The sequence below is a fragment of the Schistocerca serialis genome, chromosome 7 (assembly GCF_023864345.2).
Source record: "Schistocerca serialis cubense isolate TAMUIC-IGC-003099 chromosome 7, iqSchSeri2.2, whole genome shotgun sequence".
NCBI classification, from domain to species: domain Eukaryota; kingdom Metazoa; phylum Arthropoda; class Insecta; order Orthoptera; family Acrididae; genus Schistocerca; species Schistocerca serialis.
Window position 1 is genome coordinate 68,778,716 of NC_064644.1, and position 21,317 is coordinate 68,800,032.

Genomic DNA, 21,317 nt, shown 5'->3' on the forward strand with positions numbered 1-21,317 from the left:
TTGTCTTATAGTACAAGTCCACATACGCAGGACATCATCTACATATCTAAACCAGTATTTGATATTTGCACTCAAAGATTCTGTTTTTAGAAAATTTTGTTCAAAATGGTCCATAAATATTTCAGCCAACAGTGGACTAAGAGGGAAACCCATAGCTAAGCCATCTAATTGTTTATAAAGAGTACCCTGGAACTGGCTGGCTCTGAGCACTATGGGACTCAACTGCTGAGGTCATTAGTTCCCTAGAACTTAGAACTAGTTAAACCCAACTAACCTAAGGACATCACATACATCCATGCCCGAGGCAGGATACGAACCTGCGACCGTAGCGGTCTTGCAGCGCCTTTAACCGCACGGCCACTTCGGCCGGCCCCTGGAACTGGAAATAGTTCTGTGCCAGGCATGTCTGCGTGACCAGTTTCAAGTCATTCAATTCCACAGGATTGACATTAGACTTGTGCATCAGCTCTGTCAGAATATCAATGCATTCTACGACTGGGATGTTAGAAAACAAACTGCTGACATCAAGGGATACTAATTTATCACGTGTGAGGCACATATACCTTTTAACTTATTTACTAGGTCCATGGAGTTTGAAATACCGTGGTTCGGACTGAATTTAATCTTGCTCTTAATTAGGACATCCAGTTTACTAGCTATTTTGTAAGAAGGAGCAGTGAATGATGATACAACTGGACGAATAGGAACATCTTGTTTATGCACTTTAGGGAGCCCATACATTCTAGGAGTCACTGGGTTCATATTAGTTAACAGTTTTGCTTCAAACTCAGAGAAAATGCTTTTGCATGAATTGATTGCATATTTAACATCTTCTTAGAACAGTTTAGTAGGGTCTTTGGGAAGGACCTGGAAGCGTGTGGTATTCAGGAAGACATTAACTTTATCCACATAATCACATTTGTTCAAAAGCACAGCACTGCTGCCTTTATCAGATTTTGTGGCAATGATAACTTGGTGTCGTAATTTCTGTTTTAAGGAGATGAGGGTGTGAAAGTCAATAGACCGTGGGATGTTACACACGAATTTGGTTTCCTTCTTTAGTGCATTGGCAACTACATATTTTGCAGTGGTGTCTTTCGTTAGAGCATATTCAATATCTACTTTCATAACATCCAGTTGTTGGAGGGTGGGGAGGGGCATATTTAAAACCTTTCTCAAGCACATTTTGTTCATTTAGAGACATAACCAAGTTCGATAAGTTAATTACGCGTTGCGAAAAACTTTGTTTACAGTTTGAGGTTAGAGGTACACTCACCTTTCTAATCATAGATAATTTCTTGTTCTGCCGCAAAAATACGTCGCGAATAAGATCTTCTCTATCGATAACGTCAAACTCACAGGGGTGTAACTTTGATGTGATTGCCATATATACCACTTTTAGGTGTGTACACATGATATCACGAACACGTGTTGCTTTGCTACGGATCAGTGCCTAGACTTCCTGGAAGTCTTTGATAAATTGCGTTACAGAAACCGTAATTCTGTGCGGGTTGCCTTTGTGCTTACGAAACTAACGCATTCATCAATGAAGCAGCTGTCTTGTTGTTATGTTCTTCCAGAACATCTGCCACCCACCACTATCCAACACTGGAATAACACCTGTTCGTTGAACGTCGCATGCCGGTATATGTATTCAGCTGCATGAATTTCGTAAATATGGCTCGCAGCCTTGAATTCGGTAGCATAAAATAGGCTTAACCACTAACCCTGACCACTCTTCCGGTAGCTTTGCAGAGAGCAGGGCACGGTTCAGGCTACTTGCCGTCATTGCAATCTTCAGACAAAGTGTGAGTATTCCACATAAAATTTAAATGCCATCTTATATCGTGTTTCATGTGACAACAGGACTGGAGCAAGGGTGAGACATGTGATTCGTGTTGTGGTTGTTCAGAGTCCGAATTGCCGTCATGGCATTATGTTTCGCTGTCACTTAAATTAACTGAAAGGACGATAATCAAACAACCTCTAGAAGTGGCGCAGTGGTTAGCACACTGGACTCACAGTTGAAAGGACAACGGTTCAAATCCGCATTCGGCCATCTAAATTTATCGTATCAGTGATTTTCCTAGATCGCTCAAGGCAAATTCAGGAAAGATTCCTTCGAAAGGGCACCACCTATTTTCTTCCCTATTCTGGCAGCAATCCGAGCTTGGGTTCTGGCTCTAATGATCTCAATGTCGACGGGACGTTAAATCCTAATCTTCTCTTCTTTTTCTATTTTAATCAAAGAGATCGGAGACACTTTCTCGCGTCGTTCTTTTCACATTCAGTAAGTTCTTCGTCCGTAAATATCCTCAGCTGACAAACAAAAAATAAATGTTTTCGCAGGTATTTCACTTTTTCCGACTGCGTTGTACATAGCAGACGCTGATGGAAAATATGTGCTGTCATCACTATCCATTTTTATTTTATATTTATTATCTGTACCGTTATGAAGATCATGCATAACTTAATGACTTAAATTTACTTATAACAAAACATCTTTTCAAGAGAGAGTAAAACTGTGAAATAGATGTAAATGAAAATGACACATTGTATTGTATAAAAATTGTTAGTCGGGCGTATAACACCTTGAATTAGTTAGCTTTGGCGTATATCGACCACTAATATCCAGTCGCTACCATTAACCTAAGAACAGAGACATAACTATTTCCTTTTCATTGTTCCTCGTAACGCTACGGTCTGTTTGATGTTTTGGAGAAGCACAGAAACAGTAGCAGAAATAACAGTTTCATTCTTCCGTGGATCACTTTAACGAGATTATTGTACATGTCTTGATAATGATGCAAAAAAAAAAAGACAAAAAGAAAGTTCATATATACGTGAATTCACATACTTATCGGTCTAGTTTGACAAGGATGGCACATGGCATCATGGTAGGAACCATCCAGGCTGAAGTAATTTAGGGAAGTCATGGGAAATCTAAATCAGGATGACTGTTTGGAGACTATAACCTCCGTCCTCCCGCAAAAAGCCCCAGTTTACTTAAAACATCAGAATTATGTTCAGTTTAGCCCTAGTGTACAATACTTTTTTTGCGAATAAGTTATTTAGTTATGTAAAAAGCTAGGCTACACAAATAATTCCATATACGTTGTCAGCTAACTTCAGGATAATGGCGATGATTTTTGATTTCCATTTTATGGACTGAACAGTGCCCGCCCGTGCATGGGCACTGGGGAACTGCAGCAGTCGCTATTTGTACTTTATATCGTCGATAAGAATGATATACTGAAGCATTTTTTCTCTAAACCTTTCGTTATAACTTTGCAGTATACACTGACTCATTGGATAGCGATATCCACTTACAAACATGGTGGTAGTATCGCGTACACAAAGAGTATGAGGGCAGTTCATTGGCGGAGCTGTAATTTTTGCTCAGGTGATTATGTAAAAAGGTGTCTGATGTGATTATGGCCTCACGACGGGAATTAACAGACTTCGTATGCGTAATGGTAGTTAGAGCTAGACATGCAGGACGTTCCATTTCGGAAATGGTTATGGAATTCAGCATTCTGGTACCCATAGTATCAGGAGTGTGATAAGAATTCCAAATTTCGGGCATTACCTCTCGTCACGAACACCGCAGTGGCCAACGGCCTTCACTTAACAACCAGGAGCAGCGGCGATTGCGTACAGTTGTCAATGTTAACAGACAAGCAACACTGCGTGTGGACGTATGACGTACGACTAACATATCCATTTGGGCAGTGTTGCCATATCAGGACGCCCGTCGCAATTGGCTCTACTAACAAGACGACTTTGGCCGTAGCGGCTCTCCTCGGCTCGTGGCCACATTCGCTGGACTCAAGACGACTGGAAAAGCGAGGTTCTGTCAGATGAGTCTCGATTTTTGTCGGTAAGAGCTGATGGTAGGGTCCGAGTGGTTTACAGATGCCACGAATTCACGGACTCAAGTTGTCAGAAAGGCACTGTGCAAGCTGCTGTTCGCTCCATAGTGGTGTGGGGTGTATTTATCTAGACTGGACTGGTCCTCTGGTCCAACTGAACCTATCGTTGGATGGAAATGGTTATGTTCGGCTAGTTGTAGACCATTTGCAGCCATTCATGTGTTTCTTGTTCCAAAACATGTCACCGAGCGACTGTTCTTTGCAACTGGTTTGAAGAACATTCTGGAGAATTCGAGTACCGGCGTACGAAGGTGACTGTCAAACGATTCTACTGCGGCCAAAATACATTGCGCGTAAGGACCGCAAAGATAAGATACGACAAATAAAGCCTCATACGGAGACATACAGACAGTCGTTGTTCCATCGCTCTGTCTGCGAACTGAACAAGAAAGGAAGTGACTAGTATTGATACAGGGAATCCACCGCCATGCACCGTACGTGGCTAACGGAGTATCTAAGTAGGTATAGATGTAAAATTATGTGATCACCACAGAACTCTGACATGAACCCCGTCGAACATTTATGGAATATGATCGAGAGGCTACTTCCTGTACAAAATTCTGCGCCGGCAACTTTCGCAGTTATGGATGGCTATAAGGGCAGCATTGGTCAATATTTCTGCAGGGGAATTTTATTTGTTGAGTCCACGCCGCGTCAAGTTGCTGCACTACACCCGGAAAAAGGAGATCCGACGCGTTATTAGGAGGTAACCCAATGATTTTTATCGCCACAATGTAAAATACTCAAGCTTAATGTCAGTAGCCATCTCCCAGTTCATGATAAAGATACAAAGATCTTTGGACTGAACTGTGCGTTTCAAAGTTCCATCGGCATGGTGTCCGGCTATTGTTCGCGTAATCAATAGGAAGCAACTCTCGAGGCTGCAAGGTGAGAGCACTATGGTTGAAATGGCTCTGAACAGAATGCGACTTAACTTCTGAGGTTATCAGTAGCCTAGAACTTAGAAGTAATTAAACCTAACTAACCTAAGGACATCACACACATGCAAGCCCGAGGCAGGGTTCGAACCTGCGACCGTAGCGGTCGCTCGGTTCCAGACTGTAGCGCCTAGAACCGCACGGCCACTCCGGCCGGCTGAGAGCGCTATCCTTCGTATGTTGCTGAGCCTGGCGTGCTTACTGCTGGTGTCAGGTGGTTTCCTTTTTGGTTACTCTGCATTTGTTGTGTTTAAAACCCGTCTACCATATAGCCGAATGTGATAAGTGGTAGAGCAAGGTTATTATAATGCTCCCAGCTCTTTGATTCATATTTATTCGTTTCTTAAAGAAATCTTTAAGCGTGACCTTGCATCCACAGGAAATAAGTTCTATGACCTTTAATTGTACCTCAACAACTTAGATTTTCGCAGCTGTCTCTCCCAGAGAAAGTTGCAGTTCAGAAAAGGGGTTGTTCAACACCTGATATTCTCATGCCTCAGTCGGGCATAGGCAACAACAAAAAATACACCGACGGAAAAAAACTGCAACACCTAGAAATAATTAGAGTATTGAAATATCGAGAATACAATTTTCTGGGTAACATATTTAATTGATTAATATTGCAAGATAACAGGTTAACGTAAGCAGGAGATAAGCCATTGCAAATGTGAAATGCTGGTGCTTTAATAAGCGGTGTAACTGCCAGAAGACATATGCAAATGTGCATGCGTTGTCTTCCACAGGTGCCGGATATCGCGTTTGTGGACTGGAGCTCCATGCCTGTCCCACATGTGCTCGATTGGAGACATGTTAGAGCGGTATGTGGGCGACCGTTATCCTGTTAGAAAACGCCCGCTTGAACCCTGTTCATGAAAGACAGCGTAACAGGTGGAATCATCAGACTGAAGTGCAAATTTACAGTCAGGATGAGTTTGATAACCACGAGAATGCCCCTGCTGTCATATGAAATCGCCCCCCAGGCAACAGCTCCAGGTGTAGATCCAGTGTATCAGGAACGCACACAGGTTCATTGTAGGTCCTCGGATGATCTTCTTCCAACCATCACACGGCCATCACTGACACCGAGACAGAACGAGCTTTCGTCAGAAAATGCAACAAACCTCCACCCTGCCAATAAATGAGCTCTGACTTTGCACCACTAAAGTCGCAAATGGCGGTGATTTGGGGTCAGTGGAATGCATGATACAGGACTTATGGCTGGGTGCCGTTCTTGAAATAACCAATCTGTAACAGTTCGTTGTGTCGCTGTTGTGCCAACTGCTGCTCAAATTTCTGCAACAGATGCAGTACGATGCGATAGAACCTTACGTCGAACACGGTCTTCCCTCTTGGCATTACCATGTGTCCCTCCGGAGCATGGTCTTCTTGCGACAACGCATTCTCTGGACCCCCGCTGCCAACAATCATGTTAAGCAGCTATATTTCTGCCAAGACTTTCTGCAGTATCGCTGAAGGAACAGCCAGCTCCTTGTAGCCATTTTACACGACCCCGTTCAAACTCAGTGAGATGTTGATAATGGCGTCTTTGTCTTCTTAAAGGCATTCTTGGCTAACATCAACTCGCGACGTCCAGTCTTAAATGTAATTAACGTTCACGACCTTTACAGCGTGTATTTAAAGCAAACCTGATTCACATTTTCATAGTGGCGCTACTATCGCGACTCTTATGCGACTGTTGCGAAATGTGAATAGACATCATATTTCAGAAGTAGAAACACGCCTACCACCTTTCGGTTATGTAGTACAATTCCTTCGGGTTTTGCGACTTTTTCTGTCGGTGCATATTCGGAGCTTTACTTGTGAATGGTACTAACGGGAAACTGGACTTGTGCCTGTGAAGATAGGCTACATGATTTTGCTTTCCTTGTTTGAGATATGGTGATGTTGTAAATTGGGCCAAAGACAGTTTTAGAAATACATAAAAATTAAAGAAATAGCTATAACGCTTGATAACTCAACGAATCACTTTAGTAATGGAGTTTCATTGTTATTCTTACACAATAACTTTTAAGGAGAAAGTTAGTAAGTCATGCAGACTTACAATCAACGATCATAATATCAAGCTTAAAAAGTACTGTGAAATTTTGTCCACAATAATGGACTGCGTTTTCTTTTGCCGAAACTTTTAAACTTCCTTGTTTCGACATGACGAAAATGACTATTCAGTAGTCCAGATATCAATAAATGTTTCATTTAAACTTGGTTCAGATTAGGGAAATCGTTTGGAAATCAGTACTATCTCCAGCGGTCTTTCTAATACCATTCAGAATGAGAGACTTGACTGCCTGCTACAAATGTATCACGAGAAGATAAGGACGGACATTAGAAAAGCTTCCTTTGTAGCTATCGTAGCTAATGACACAAGAAATGATTCGGAACCCAGTCAAATGCTCCTACGGTATGCATCGAACAGAGAAATATTTGAAGGTTTTTGGAGACTCTTTATTCCAAATAACTGTAAATGTCACGTCACAACGTATCTTTTGAACAATTGGACATAATCCTTAAAGGAAATGAACAAAACCTGCTAGCTCAACAGTTTTTGGTTCTTCAAATCTCACGAAAAGTTTAAAAAGCAGGACTTTAAACCAAATATAATCTTTTTATAGTAATGCACATTTCACGCAACTCTTATGCAAATCAACATTATTTAATAATGAGACATGCAGTAAGTATTACACGACGAAATTCAAGAATTTTCTTCCCTAACACTCTGGGTATTCCATAATTTTTCGCGACATCACAGCAACTTGTCTCCATTCTCAGAAACCATATGGACGTCAGAATGTCACTCTTATCCCTTACAAGGTGGAACTTCAACATACAGAGCTCATGAAATTCAGTCGATATCAAACACACATCAAATCGTTGCAGATCCAATAGAAATTTTAATATACCTGTATGATTAGAGCTTTTCCATGAGATTATACCTCATCAAATATAATTTTCAATCAAACGCAATCTCGAGGTATATGTGTGTTTATAGTTGAAGGGCTTATTTCAATAGTGGTACAAGTCAATTTTTGTTCATTCTGAGATACAGAGTACTAAAGTTAAATGAGCGCTGAAAAATCTGCAGTTGAGATACCAGAAATAGTCAAATATATTTCTGGTATCTCAACTGCAGATTTTTCAGCGCTCATTTAAGTTTAGGAATCTGTATCTCAGAATGAACAAAAATGGACTTGTACCATTATTGAAATAAGCCCTTCAGTTAATGTACAACAGATTTAGAAATTGCTCTTTTAACATTAAGGAACTCAAAGTACTGTAGGAATTCTTCAGAGACACCCATGGCAGAAGCTAACAAAACGTGTGTCTGTATATGTACTGATATAATGGACAGATATTCAGCCACAATACACAACATAGCTTCTACTTTGCTTAACAAGAACTAATTCACTATTGCAAGAAAGAACACCCAACAGATAGTACTGACCAGTGAAGCATAACCCACGATTGATAAAGAAGACTTTCAAACTGCACCAAATATATTTTATTGTAGGTCTGATATTCATGATAATGTAAATTAGTTGAGCTGTTGAAAATGATCTAGATTATGTTCTTAGTGAAACTACGAAACTGATACAAATCCTCTTACAGTTCCCATGAAAACATCAGAGACAGAACGTTACTTTTCAACGCCGTAATGAATCAAAACTCATCTAAGAAGCACTATAAATTCGGAAAGACTAAATGCGCTTAAAGTGCTTTCAATGGAAAAATGTTTCCTCAGTTGTAATCAAGAGATCAAAGAGAAAAGTATTAGTTTCTTCGCGTAAATTGAAACAAGAAGAGTGAATTTAATTTTTAAATGAATAGAGCAAGCTTGAATTGTAAGAAATTAGGTTTAAGTAAGTAAAAAAGTTTGATTTTGTTATTTTAGGATTTTATCAAGGTCTTGAAGAGATTTTCTATTTATATGTTAGTTTCCCTCTACACAGTTTAAAAATGATGGCAAAAAATTTTCTGGTGCAGCATCCCTACTAATTTTAGGTACTGAAACAAGCCGTTTTTCTGCACATAAAAATTTTAGTCAGCATCCCTTCGTAATGAGCGAGATGTTGAACTCGATAGAAGGTAAGACCCCAGTATTATCAATTCCATTGCTTTGTAGTAAAGTTTCACAGAAGTAGGAAGTACAATACCAAATTTCTGAAATGATGGAGATGTTTCTTGCCAGTCTTACTTTATTTACGAAATCCTTATACCGCGTTGTCAATGTAACCCTTTACTATAGAACTGCAATATTTAACAGGTAGTTTTTAAATAAGTTCGTTTAAATAAATTTAGTACAACTTTTATCGGTGACAAAACGTTTGTTTTTAATTTATGTTAATTCTCTAGTGTTAAGGGGGGAAGGACGTCAAACTGGCCGACTTGGAGCAGTAGAGGCACCACTGTCTATAGTTTTACAAATAAATTCATAAAACTTTGTCAGCACGACCAGGAAGGATTCAGAATTCACACTCTTAGCAGTGGAAGTTCGAAAACATACGAAATAACTTTTTCTTTTTGACATGTGAAATTTCTTCATTTTTTTCACTTACCAATGGCAGCATTTGTTGCTGTAGGTACAAATTTCTTCATAAGTAAGAGAGATTCTTCGATGAATTTTGCACAGTTTACAAACCATACTTAAAGTTGTATGAAACTCTAGATTTTTCCAAATCTATGAAAAACTATGGTAAAAACTGAGGTAATTAACTATAAAATTTGTGTTTTTTCTAAACATGAAGTTTAAAATATAACAGTTCATTGGTTTTTTCATAAATTAAATATATTCTAGAGTTTCATTGAAGAATCTGTCTAACTTATGAAGAAAAGTGTACCTATAATAAACAAATGCAGCCATTAGTAAATGAAAAAATGATGAAATTTCGTACTTAAAGAAATTTATTTTGTTATGTTTTCGAACTTCCACTGCAATGGGTGTGAATCCTGAATCCTTCCTGGTGATGCTGCCAAAGTTTTAGGAATTTATTTGTAAAAGTGTAGACGCTGGAAATTAAAATGTCCTGTGATGCCTCTCCTGCTCCAAGTCGGCCCGTTAGACGTCCTTCCCCCCTTAAAAGCAACTTCAGATCTTGTACAACTGTAATGGACTCCGCTGTATGTATGGTAATTATGAAGATTATTTCTCATGTACATAGCTAATTGGCAGATGTACTTTTATTGAGTACTTGTAATCCCCAATTTTTTCAACAGACAATGTACAGAAATAATTCTGAAAGAAAATGTTGTGTAATATTTATTTGCACACACAGACATGCCGCATGCCTGAAGATGTTACCTTCTTCTTCATAGGAGTGAGCAGAGTCACGCTTTCTGTTTCAGACCACTGCACGATCTCACATTCCCAGAGATGATGACCATGGCGTTAACCCTTCTTCTGCTGCCGTTACTTATGGCTGAGAGCGCTGTGGCCTGTACGCTGCCTGAACCATCCACCGAGAACTTCAACATCTCCACAGTGAGTCACGTTCTGTTACAGTTCAGTTGTGGAAGGTTCTTGTTGTACGACTTTCGAGTGATATAGTGGTCACTAACGCTTTGTCATTTGATGCATGTATTACTCGTCTTGTAATATTTCACCGCCTGTACATGTTGCACTCTCACTATTGTATCTCTTAAATATACAGCTGTATAAGACAAGATTCGCATTCAAACTGTTCTTTTCCCACAACTATATACACTGACTAAAATAACTTGCTAGTTAAGTAGAATTGTGCAGACGGAGTAAGTACAGTCCGCCACTCGGGATAAATTTGTAGTAGATAAGGTGTCTTAAGAGATATGGTCAGTTTTCCGGACAATGACAGAAACGATCACTCGAAGCAAAAAAGTCTGTTAAACAGTGCTATCTATGATCATTTTTCATCTCTGATACTATGGAACAAATCTCTCCTACTGCAAGCTCTTTGTTTACCATATGTATGGAGGAAGGTAGTATGTCTAATAAACGTGGACTGTAGAATGCAATGACCATTTGATGAGTAGATGTGTTACACAGTAGCAAAGACGAAGTAGTGCTCATAGCTCTTAAGGTATTCATCTTAGAGCCCATGCTTACTAGACTTTTATATTTCGAACAATCGTTGCTGTCACATCCCTGAAAACTGACCATGCGTTCTGGGGCACTCTGTCCAAGTAATGTTCTCTTACTTCTGTTCTTCAAGAAATAACTCAGGATTTGTTTATATGAGATGAGCAACGTTCTGTCATAATTTATCACTCTCTTACATACTGATTTCACATGGAAGTAGTAACTTACCAATACTTCCTGTTGCGTAACAGAAACCGGCGCAGATCATAGCGGCACACTTGGAGACCGACTGAAGAACACAGAGAGCACATTTTATCAGATTTCGGGCAGTCAGTAGCTACGCGCGTGGGTCGTTTTCGAGTCGGATGTGTTGGATACTGTTTATTTTTAGGACTTCAGCGTCTAGTGTGTAAATCATAACTGAATATAAGCCTCTGGCCCTTACATCACAGCTCTGGTTTCGTTAAGAGCCTTGTAAATGTGTCTGATTTTTTTTCGAGTCATTGCCAGAAGTTTTAGCACCTATCCTATCATGTTGTCCCTTCTCGCAGTAACTCTTTTTCATGTATTCATTTCCCCACCGATTCTGTGAAGAAGTCCCATCAATCATATCTTAGCACTCGACTCATTCTCAAGCGTCTTTTGTAACTCCAGTTCTGAAACGCTTGGATTCTCATCTGTCCCGACTTTTCCAAGACTGACTTGAACATAACGCTTTTATCCCTACGTACAGCATCAGAATGATCTTTCTCAGTTTAGGGCTAACATACGATACTACTAAACTTGTTTTCGTGAAGAATGTTGTCTTTATCTGTGATAGTCTGCATCTTACCTCTGTACTTCATCTTTCGTGTATTTCTTTCATTCCAAGGTGTCAGATTTTCTTCATTTCGTCTGCTCAGTTGTTACCAGTGTGATGTTACGTTTGAAGCCAATCTCACTGATGCTGCTTCTCAGTACCTATGACGTTCTTTAGAATACTTTGAACGCAGATTTTTTACTCAGCAGTCTGTTCATTCCAATAATTATGCCTGTAATACTTTCTCATTTTCACGGAGGATAACAAAATCAACTGCGAATCTTATCATTTCAGTCTTCTCACCCAGGAATTTTATTCCACTTCTGAGTAAATCTGTTATTTTGTTTTGTGACACAGTTCCCCCAGCGAAGTGTTTCAGAAAGTACCTGACTGCCGTCTTCATTTAGGCAAGTGTTCATGGTTAGTTTCACTGTCTCGTATTCAGAACTTTGGTATTGATATCTGACTTTCAGCAGTTACATATTCCACTGAGAAAGAAAAAATTCATTACTGGTAACACTGTTCACGCCTCTGGAAATACAGTTACATTATAGATATATAATGTAGAATGAAGAAATGAATGAAAATTTGTGCCAGTGTGAGGATTCGAACCGTTTCCGACTCACAGGGCAGATGCGCTAACAGCTGCGTCACCCTTGCGTTGCACCACTGCACAGTTTACCCTGGTACGCTTGCCGCCTCATTGCAAAATCCATTTCGCGTCTCGGACCTGTTGGTATTCCATTTAAACTCAAACATCAATGTAGAGGCCCTTCAACTGTACTGGAATAGCTCCTCAGAACCGGAAGGGGTGGGTAACCCTGCCTTAAACCCAGGCATAGATGTTTTAAACAAGTAAAATTATGTTTTAAAAGAGACCTTTGCAAGTCTCAAACTTCTATGACGTATACATGCTGACTGAAGGAAGAAACGAAAATCTGTAACTAATTTTGTTTAAAGCACCTGTGCGTAGGTTCCTGCCAGGCTCCCCTAATACGTCAGACGCTGAGGTGATATTCCATTACAGTTGGAGACCATTTGCAATGCTGTTCAAGTCTAGGGGGAACACCAAGTCGGTTGAGGCATGAATGGGATTTTGGGCTGAGGAAGGAAGTATGCTATAGAAGTCAGTGCATTTGTCCAGAGCCACTACGCCAAGGTGACGTAGTCGTTAGTACGTTTGCCTAGTGATCAAGGGACCTGGGTTCGAATCGTGGCCTTGGACTAATTTTCATTCGTATCTTCAGTCTACATACATACATCATAGATGTTAGAGACATGAGAAGGTCTCTGGAACCATATAGTTTCATTTAAATGGATCATTGTTCATTGTGTTATGCTTTGCATGAAAGTTTCTACTGGTCGTTACAGGTTGTTGTAGACTAACTTCACTCGAACAGAATTATCAGACATGCTTCCTATTTATGGAGAGGCACGATGCAACAGCCGTAGCGCAAGGTATGCGGAGACTATAATCATGTAACATTTGGAAACATGATGGCTGTGTTCGTGAAGCAGGATCCCTTAGACGAGACTCTGTGTAAACTGTTCAGTTTGTGGAAGCAGGTTTACACCAAACTGACGCACTCCAGCACCAGCACACGATTCGAAACTAATTCTTAACACACACATTCAGACATACATTAAGTGAGCTGAAGACATTATCAGCAACGTATCTAAAACATTATCGGTCACACTGTAGATTGAACACCGTCTCTGAACATCTCAATCCTCGTTCTTCTGCAGAATTACAACAAATTAATTTCCAATGTTATCTCTTTTGTCACGATTGTCTTTCCGCAGGCGCACAAGACCTGGTATGAGCAGTACCGCTACCCGATGCTTGCTATGGACCTCCAGGGTTGTTTGACCATCACGCAGGATCCAGGAAAAAGTAACGACACGATGAGCCTTAAGGGTTACTTCAGCCACAATTCTTTGTAAGTCACTTGACACTTACCTACAGCCTGATATTTCCTTGAATCAAACAGTCTAGTCTAGTCTAAGCATTTGTGACTACCAACCTGAAGCGTCCCATTGACAGCACACAGGGGCAGTCGCAGACGAACACAGCCAAGTTGTGTCTAATCGAATCCTCAGTTGGCCACTCTCAGGCGTACGAAAATTCCTCCCAGAAATAGTTTAGTTATAGACTGACTGTATTCCTGCATTTAAATATATTAAATGAGGAGTATTTTATTTTTTAATTTTTAGCTTGATTGGTTTGTGCTGGAAGATTTTTCTACACATAAAAAAAAGTTTGGTATCACCTCGGTTCCGAGAGTTCTGGAACCTATACAGAAAAATGGAACATAGATCAACATAAACATCATTTCCGCCCTTTTTATCGCTCATGAAAACCGCACATTGCATGTTGTACCACCATACAGCGAGGCCTTCCGAGGTAGTGATCCAGATTGCTGTACACACCGGTACCTGTAATACCCAGTAGCACGACTTCTTGCATTGATGCATGCCTGTATTCGTCATGGCACACTATCCACAACCTCATCAATTGACTGTTTATCCAGGATTGTCCCACTCCTCAACGGCGATTTGGCGTAGATCGCTCAGAATGGTTGGTGGCTCACGTTGTTCATAAACAGGCCTTTCCCATCTATTCCAGGAATGTTCGATAGGTTTCAAGTCTGGAGCACATGCCAGTCACTCTAGTCCGGCGATGTCGTTATCCTGAAGGATGTCATTCATAGAATGTGCATGATGGGGGCGCGAATTGTCGTTCATGAGGATGAATGCCTCGCAAGTATGCTGCCGATATGGTTGCACTATCGGTCGGAGGATGGCATTCACGTATCGTGCACCCGATACGGAGCCTTCCACGACCACGAGTGGCATACGTTGGCCCCACATAATGCCACCCCAAAACATCAGGTTACCTACACCTTACTGCACTCACTGGACAGTGTGTCTAAGGCGTTCAGCCTGACCGAGTTGCCTCCAAACACGTCTCCGACGATTGTCTGTCTGAAGGCATATGCGACACGTGTCGGTGAAGAGGCAATCCTGAGCGGTCTATTCGGCATGTTGTTGTGCCCATCTGTACCACGCTGCATGGTGTCGTGGTTGCAAAGATGGACCTCGAGCTGGACGTCGGGAGTGAAGCTGCGCATCATGCAGCCTATTGCGCACAGAGTCGTAACACGACGTCCTGTGGCTTCACGAAAAGCATTATTCAACATGGTGGCGTTGCTGTCAGGGATCCTCCGAGCCATAATCCGTAGGTATCGGTCATCCACTGCAGTAGTAGCCCTTGGGCGGCCTGAGCGAAGCATGTCATCGACCGTCCCTGTTTCTCTGTATCTCCTCGATATCCGAAAACCATCGTTTTCGTTCACTCCGAGATGCCTGGACATTTCCCTTGTTGGGAGCCCTCCCTGGCACAAAGTAACAATGCGGACCATCTAGGCATAGTTGAACTACAGGAAACAGTAGCTGTGTACGTCCTTCCTTGTGGAATAACTGGAACTGATCGGCTGTCGGACACCCTCCGTCTAATAGGCGCTACTCATGCGTGGTTTTTTACGTCTTTGGGCGGGTTTAGTGACATCTCCGAACAGTCAAAGGGACTGTGTCTGTGATACAATGTCCACAGTCAACGTCTATCTTCAGGAGTTCTGGGAACCAGGCTGATGCAAAACTTTTTTTTTTATATATATCAAAAGCTTCCAGCTTTGTATGTGGAAGCTGAGTGCTATTCTTGAACCTTAGAGTACGTACAGATCATAGGTTTACGGTACGTCTAGGGAATTACCATTAATTTTACTACACAGAGCTGTATATACCGAATATAGACAACTAATACCTTCATTCTATACGCATACTTACAGGTTTCCAGTGACAGCTAGTGCGACACTCAAAGGGAATCAGTTGCAAACTTCATACGATGGCATATGTGAGTAAATTTTCGTTTCTCATCTCGAATGATACCAATAACATAGAGCATAAATCAGAGTTATGTATCAGTTGCCAATAAATGCACGTAAGATGACAATATGATATTACCCGCTCTTCCAATTTTTCTAACCTGTTGACTGTGGAGAGGAAAACAATATATTTCTGTTTGCTAAACTCGTTTCCGTTTGCACAATTTTCAGTTGGTTGGATGATCAGCGGACCCAGAAACATCGTGTACATTAACGACGACTTCTACATTGATCACTATTGTATGTTGGGAACAGGTAAGCAGCTGTGAAGCGAAATTGTTACAATTTAATATACTAAAAAATAAGTGATTTGCTAATCGCTGTATTAAATTGTGATAACTACAAAGAACTAAAGCTTGTTGAGCGAACATCTCGTACTGATTGTACTTTAGAAATGTATCATCATTAGCAACGTGAGCTATTCGTCCATCTTCAGTAACTGCAGCTATGCGCCACCAGATTATTTATTGTTGAGTACTGATGGGAGACTATCAATAATCTCATTAAATTAGTGGTACTTCAAAGTTGACTCACTAGAACTAATTTAATCATATATGATTTATTCCGAATGACTGCAAATTTTTCTGTGTTGCCTTTACGGCGCGTCTCTTTTTAATGACTCGATCTTCACCTTCACTGAGCAGTGGTTACGGCGTGGAAGCGTTGTAACAAGTGTGTTTGGTAAGGCCGAGCGTAAAATCAGGTTTTTTTATTTTTTTTGGGGGGGGGGGAGGGGGGGGTGGTCTTGGTGCTTGATTACTAAGTAAGCTAGGAACAACGGGTAAAAAGTTTTTGGTTTATCTCGGACCATTGGCCATTTTTACAGCTATTCGAATATCTGTCTTACTGTCGCTGTGGTACTGTAAATAAAGCATGATTTCACCGAGGAAGCGCAGTTGGCGTCCAGGCAAGTTCTGTGAATAGATTAATTCTTTTTGCAAAGGATTTCAATTGGGCTGAAATTAATGTGCGGCTAATGGCACCCGTTATTTGCTGCATGCATTTCATAGTCTGTCTTCATTTACTGTGCTTACCCCCTACAGCTCGCTCTAGTACCTTGAAATCTTAACAGGTATCCTATCATCCTGTCCCATGGTATTGACAGTGTTTTCCACATAATCCTTTCCTCGCCGATTTTGAGCAGAACCTCCTTATTGCTTACCTTAACAGTCCACGCAGTTATAAATATTTGTTTGCAGCACCATATCTCGAATGCTTCGATTTTATTCTGTTTTTTTTTTTCATCTGTTCATAATTCACTATCATACAATGCTGTGCTCTACGACTGTATTTATTCCATATTCCAATCCACATGTCTATTAGATATTCATCTCCCCTATGTACTGAATATACCCATTCAATTTCCTTATATAGTTTCTCTATTTCTTCTTCATCTGCTTGTGACTTCGTCATGTATACTTGAGCTATTGTTGTCAGTGTTGGTTTGTTGTAGGTTATGATGAGAAGAACCCAATAACTGAACCGTTCACAGTAATACAATCTCTGTCCTACCTTCTCTTTCATACCCCCGTTATAACATTATCTGTTGCTATTGATGTTACCCTATACTTGTTTGACCATAAATTCCTGTCTTATTTTCGCTTCACTTCACTATATCTATATTGAGACACTGAATTTTCCTCGTGAGGTTTCCTGGTTTCCCTTCTACGTTCAAACTAAGCTCCTGCCATTCGATTCCTCGACTTGTAGAATGCTATCCTTTCCTTGCCTGTTCATGTTTTCTCTTTGTCACGCCCCCTTCACAGCATCCTCTGGAGATTTGCATGTGGGACTAGCCCAGAAACTTTTGCCAATGGACAGATCATCATGACACTTTTTTAGCTACAGGCCATTTGTTCTGTGGATTTACATTGTGTCTTAATGCAGGCGTTTCCATTGCCTTTAGCATCTTAATGCCGTCATCATTGCTGATTCTTCCGCCAGTTAGGTGCAGTCTGCTACCCAAGATCAAGGGAGTGCCCTGAACTTCTGTCCATCCATCCGCCCATTTTTTTGAAAGGGCCTTTGGCAGAACGAGGGTGACTCACTGCACAAGCCTTTGGACGCCATTGCTGATGATTTTTGTTTAAGATTCAGGTAGTGGTGAGGTCAGAACCCAGAACCGACGATGTTTTAATTGCAAGTCATGGATGATACCCATTGACTACGGATCTACCTGGTCAGCATTAAAGATGTAGAAGACGGGAACTAGCTGGCAACTTCAAAGTCACTTAAATAAATATAGCGTGACATATTTGCAATTTTTTAATATATAACCTTACTTTAACTCCTCAGGGAGCTGTATTAGCTGCAAGGTGTTGGCACACCTGATCGTATGACCAAAATCCTGTAGTAGATTCGTCAGAGATAGTAAACAACATATAATACCATATGGCTAGAGAAAAATTATGCAGTAGCTAAAAAAGTTTGGTTGGAGGTGAGGGGGGCCAAAATTTCTGAGAGTGTATTTGTTCCTTGGGGGGGGGGGGGGTGGAAGGAGCTGTAACAACTTTTGATATCTTGATGGAGAGGGGGTTTGATTCTTGAGGCGGGCATTTATCCTCCACTGCTATCCCCTGTGACACGTCTAGAGAAGTGTGAGACAAGAAATAGACCCAAATTTAGTGTCTAGAGAGTGTGATACATCAACAACAGGAGGTATCAAAGCGTGGGGGTGCAGCTATAACAGGAAATATCGCAGGTTGGGGATGCATACATCCTAAACACGTTGTGTCATATTGCACGACATACAAATGCCATGTTAGATGACAAGATGACATGTGTAATGTTGTACGGCATGACGTCGTGTATCATTTTACTTTACTTGACATGAAGCATTATATTACATGAAATGGTTACTAATCTCAACAGCTAATGTGTCAATACGCTTTCATTTAAATATCTTTAAATCTGACAGGTAATTCGAAAAACTGTTTCCCTCTGTTACTCCTGTAACTCCTCCCAGGACATATTCACCTTTTTTGTGCTATGGTTTTCCAGTCTAGTAAATCGTGTTCAACCACTCGTCGTACGCGTAATATATCACATTCCACGTGGTATCATGCTTGGTTCATTAAAGTGAGTTGGACTCTGGTTGGTACTTTAAGTTAAACTGATATGTATCTATGGAAACAACAATGTATGTGATGCTATCGCGAACTACGGTATTTGAGGATGCCAAAAACTAGAAAACACTGTTAAAATTTTCCTTTGGAGTTTGCAAGTGGAAGTTAACGATACCCATCACTTACACCAGTTCTACAGAGAGAACATGTTTACTGTTATCTGTACAGTATTGTACACAGCTTCTAAAATGGTAGTGGCAGCATAATCAGCGTAGGGGGTCCTTTCCTCCCTTATCACTGCGACAGTTCCACAAATCACTGCAAGCTGTGATGACTCAGGCTGATTCGTTACTGCCTGCAACCCATCGAACAGTGTTAGTGCAGGCAATTACAGCAATACACGTATGTGTGAATGTAGAACACATCAGGAGTCCTACATCTGCGTCTTGCGTAAAAATGTTCAAAGGTGTGTGAATTCCTAAGGGACCAAACTGCCGAGTGCTTCAAGTCCCAAGACTTACACACTACGTAAGATAACTTAAACTGTCGTATGCTAAGACCAATATACACACCCATTCCCGAAGGAGGACTCGAACCTCCGGCAGGAGGGGCCGTGCAATCCGTGACATGGCGCCTCTGACCACGAGGCCACTCAGAGTCTTGCGTAACCTGTAGGTAAACAGCGGAGGCTGGACTTGTCTTTTTTCGGTGGAAGATCATCGTGCATCACGGATAATCAGTCCAAATAACCTTTTCCTGTCCTCCAAGAATCCACTCGCATAATTACAGCTTAGTACTCACTATTGCTTCCACATATGTCATAATTTTTATCTTACTATCCTAATCTCTATTCCATGTTCGTTGGCTGGTAGAATACGACTCAGCTACGACATACCCTGTCAAGTTTAAGTTTTCCCATCAGACGGAATATTCGAACACGATTAGTCTTAGAAAAAGTCAGCCCTTTGATTAATCTACTGTTTTATTTACACATGTTCGTTAATCGAGCTAACATTTAACTGAAATACAATACTTTCCTAATTTTCATGCTTCTCTAAGGTTTTCAAATGCATTTGATAATAATTTCCCTAAAAATTTCAACGTAGCTCAAATATTTGCCACAGTTCTCTTACTGTACCTCAACGAAAACGTACCCTTATTATAGGAAATGTTTTTCTAAAGAATATTATGAGATAAATTTACAGAGAAGCTGAGATTAAATTCAAAACACAACTCAACACCTCGCTGAATGCAGTAGTAATGATGTACTGTAGACGTGCTACTATTACTTCATGTTAAGCTCGCATAATCATAACGCACCAGGAGAATGCTCAATTCCTATCACAGCCTTGTATATTATGATGATTTCTAAATTTCGTGCTTTCAGAAATTCTTTCACGTAACTGTAATACATATTAATAGGCGTTCATTGTTCTGAAAGTAGATATATCTGTTGCAGAGGTGTCAACAATTTTCACTGCAGACAAGTCTCCAAGCGACGAAGTAATGAAACAGGTGTGGGAAGTTGTGGCCAACCATACTGAAGTCGACAAGTCACGATACTTGAGGATCTTCTGCTAATTAATAAAACAAAAAATGTTAAACGCTTTTCTGGTTTCTCATTTCACCAAAAAAGATGAATATTTGTTATAATAAATTTCTTCTTGAAGGTTGTTTCGTTTGTGTGTTTTATTTCTCTTTACCGTTCCTGTAAAGAAAGTATTGCGCGAATTCTATTTGCGTCTCAGTAGTGCTATATTTTTTAGTTTCTGTCTATTCTTGTACTGTAAGAATGCGTTATAATGGTCCCTGTTTTATGATTAAGTGACATCTTAATGAAATCCTTTGCGTGTATTTTGCTACCCTATTTAATTTTATACTCATTTTTTACGTCAAATATCCGGAGAAAAGTTAATTAGTTAACGGTGAATTACAAAAAAAAAATATGATTGTGGTTTAAAGTCCGAAGTGGGCGTGATCCTCATATTAAATCCTCCTGCACATATCGCAGATACTTATATGATATACCATCGAACTTACCTACATACACCCTTGTAATAGATCAAATTTCTTTCGTAGTATAAAATTATCATTTTAGGAAGCTTTCTGGACCACAGAGATCCGTATAAATGATAAAAAGAATAATGCTGAATTCCCCTCATATTGCTTCAGAGGACGCGTCAGAGCCTTACACTTCCACAAATACTTTGTAAATCTGTTAATCACCCCTAACATAGGATATTTCGCTCCAACTATTTTTTTTTCTTTGTTACTTCAAACGTGTGTTATCTTCTAAAATACATAAAACCCTTCAAAATTTTCAGTGTTACCTCCACGAAAACGTTGAAACAGCAGAAAATTGCAGTATAATGACCTTTTGTTTTTGTCGTACGTGGAACTGAAACATTCGAGCTTGTCATTGTAGAATATGTTTGGTTCCGCAAAACATCTTCAGTTTTCTGAGTATAATAGACCTCGAAATTTCTGTTATGTTGCTTATTAAACGAACAGAGATAGATATTTAAAGTTGAAATGTAGGTTCATATTGACGAGTAAATTGGAGATAAAGGGG

At 40.3% G+C, this 21,317-nt stretch overlaps 1 protein-coding gene across 1 annotated transcript; it reads left to right on the top strand.

The window, feature by feature from the left end:
- The first annotated feature begins 1,689 nt into the window (after window positions 1–1,689).
- LOC126412730 (uncharacterized) lies at window positions 1,690–20,415 on the top strand. Its single transcript, XM_050082461.1, has 6 exons — window positions 1,690–1,808; window positions 10,229–10,364; window positions 13,540–13,676; window positions 15,585–15,649; window positions 15,852–15,935; window positions 20,205–20,415. Exons 2-6 carry the CDS (start codon window positions 10,257–10,259, stop codon window positions 20,324–20,326), a joined length of 516 nt encoding a protein of 171 aa, XP_049938418.1. The 5' UTR covers window positions 1,690–1,808; window positions 10,229–10,256; the 3' UTR covers window positions 20,327–20,415.
- Window positions 20,416–21,317: the final 902 nt, after the last annotated feature.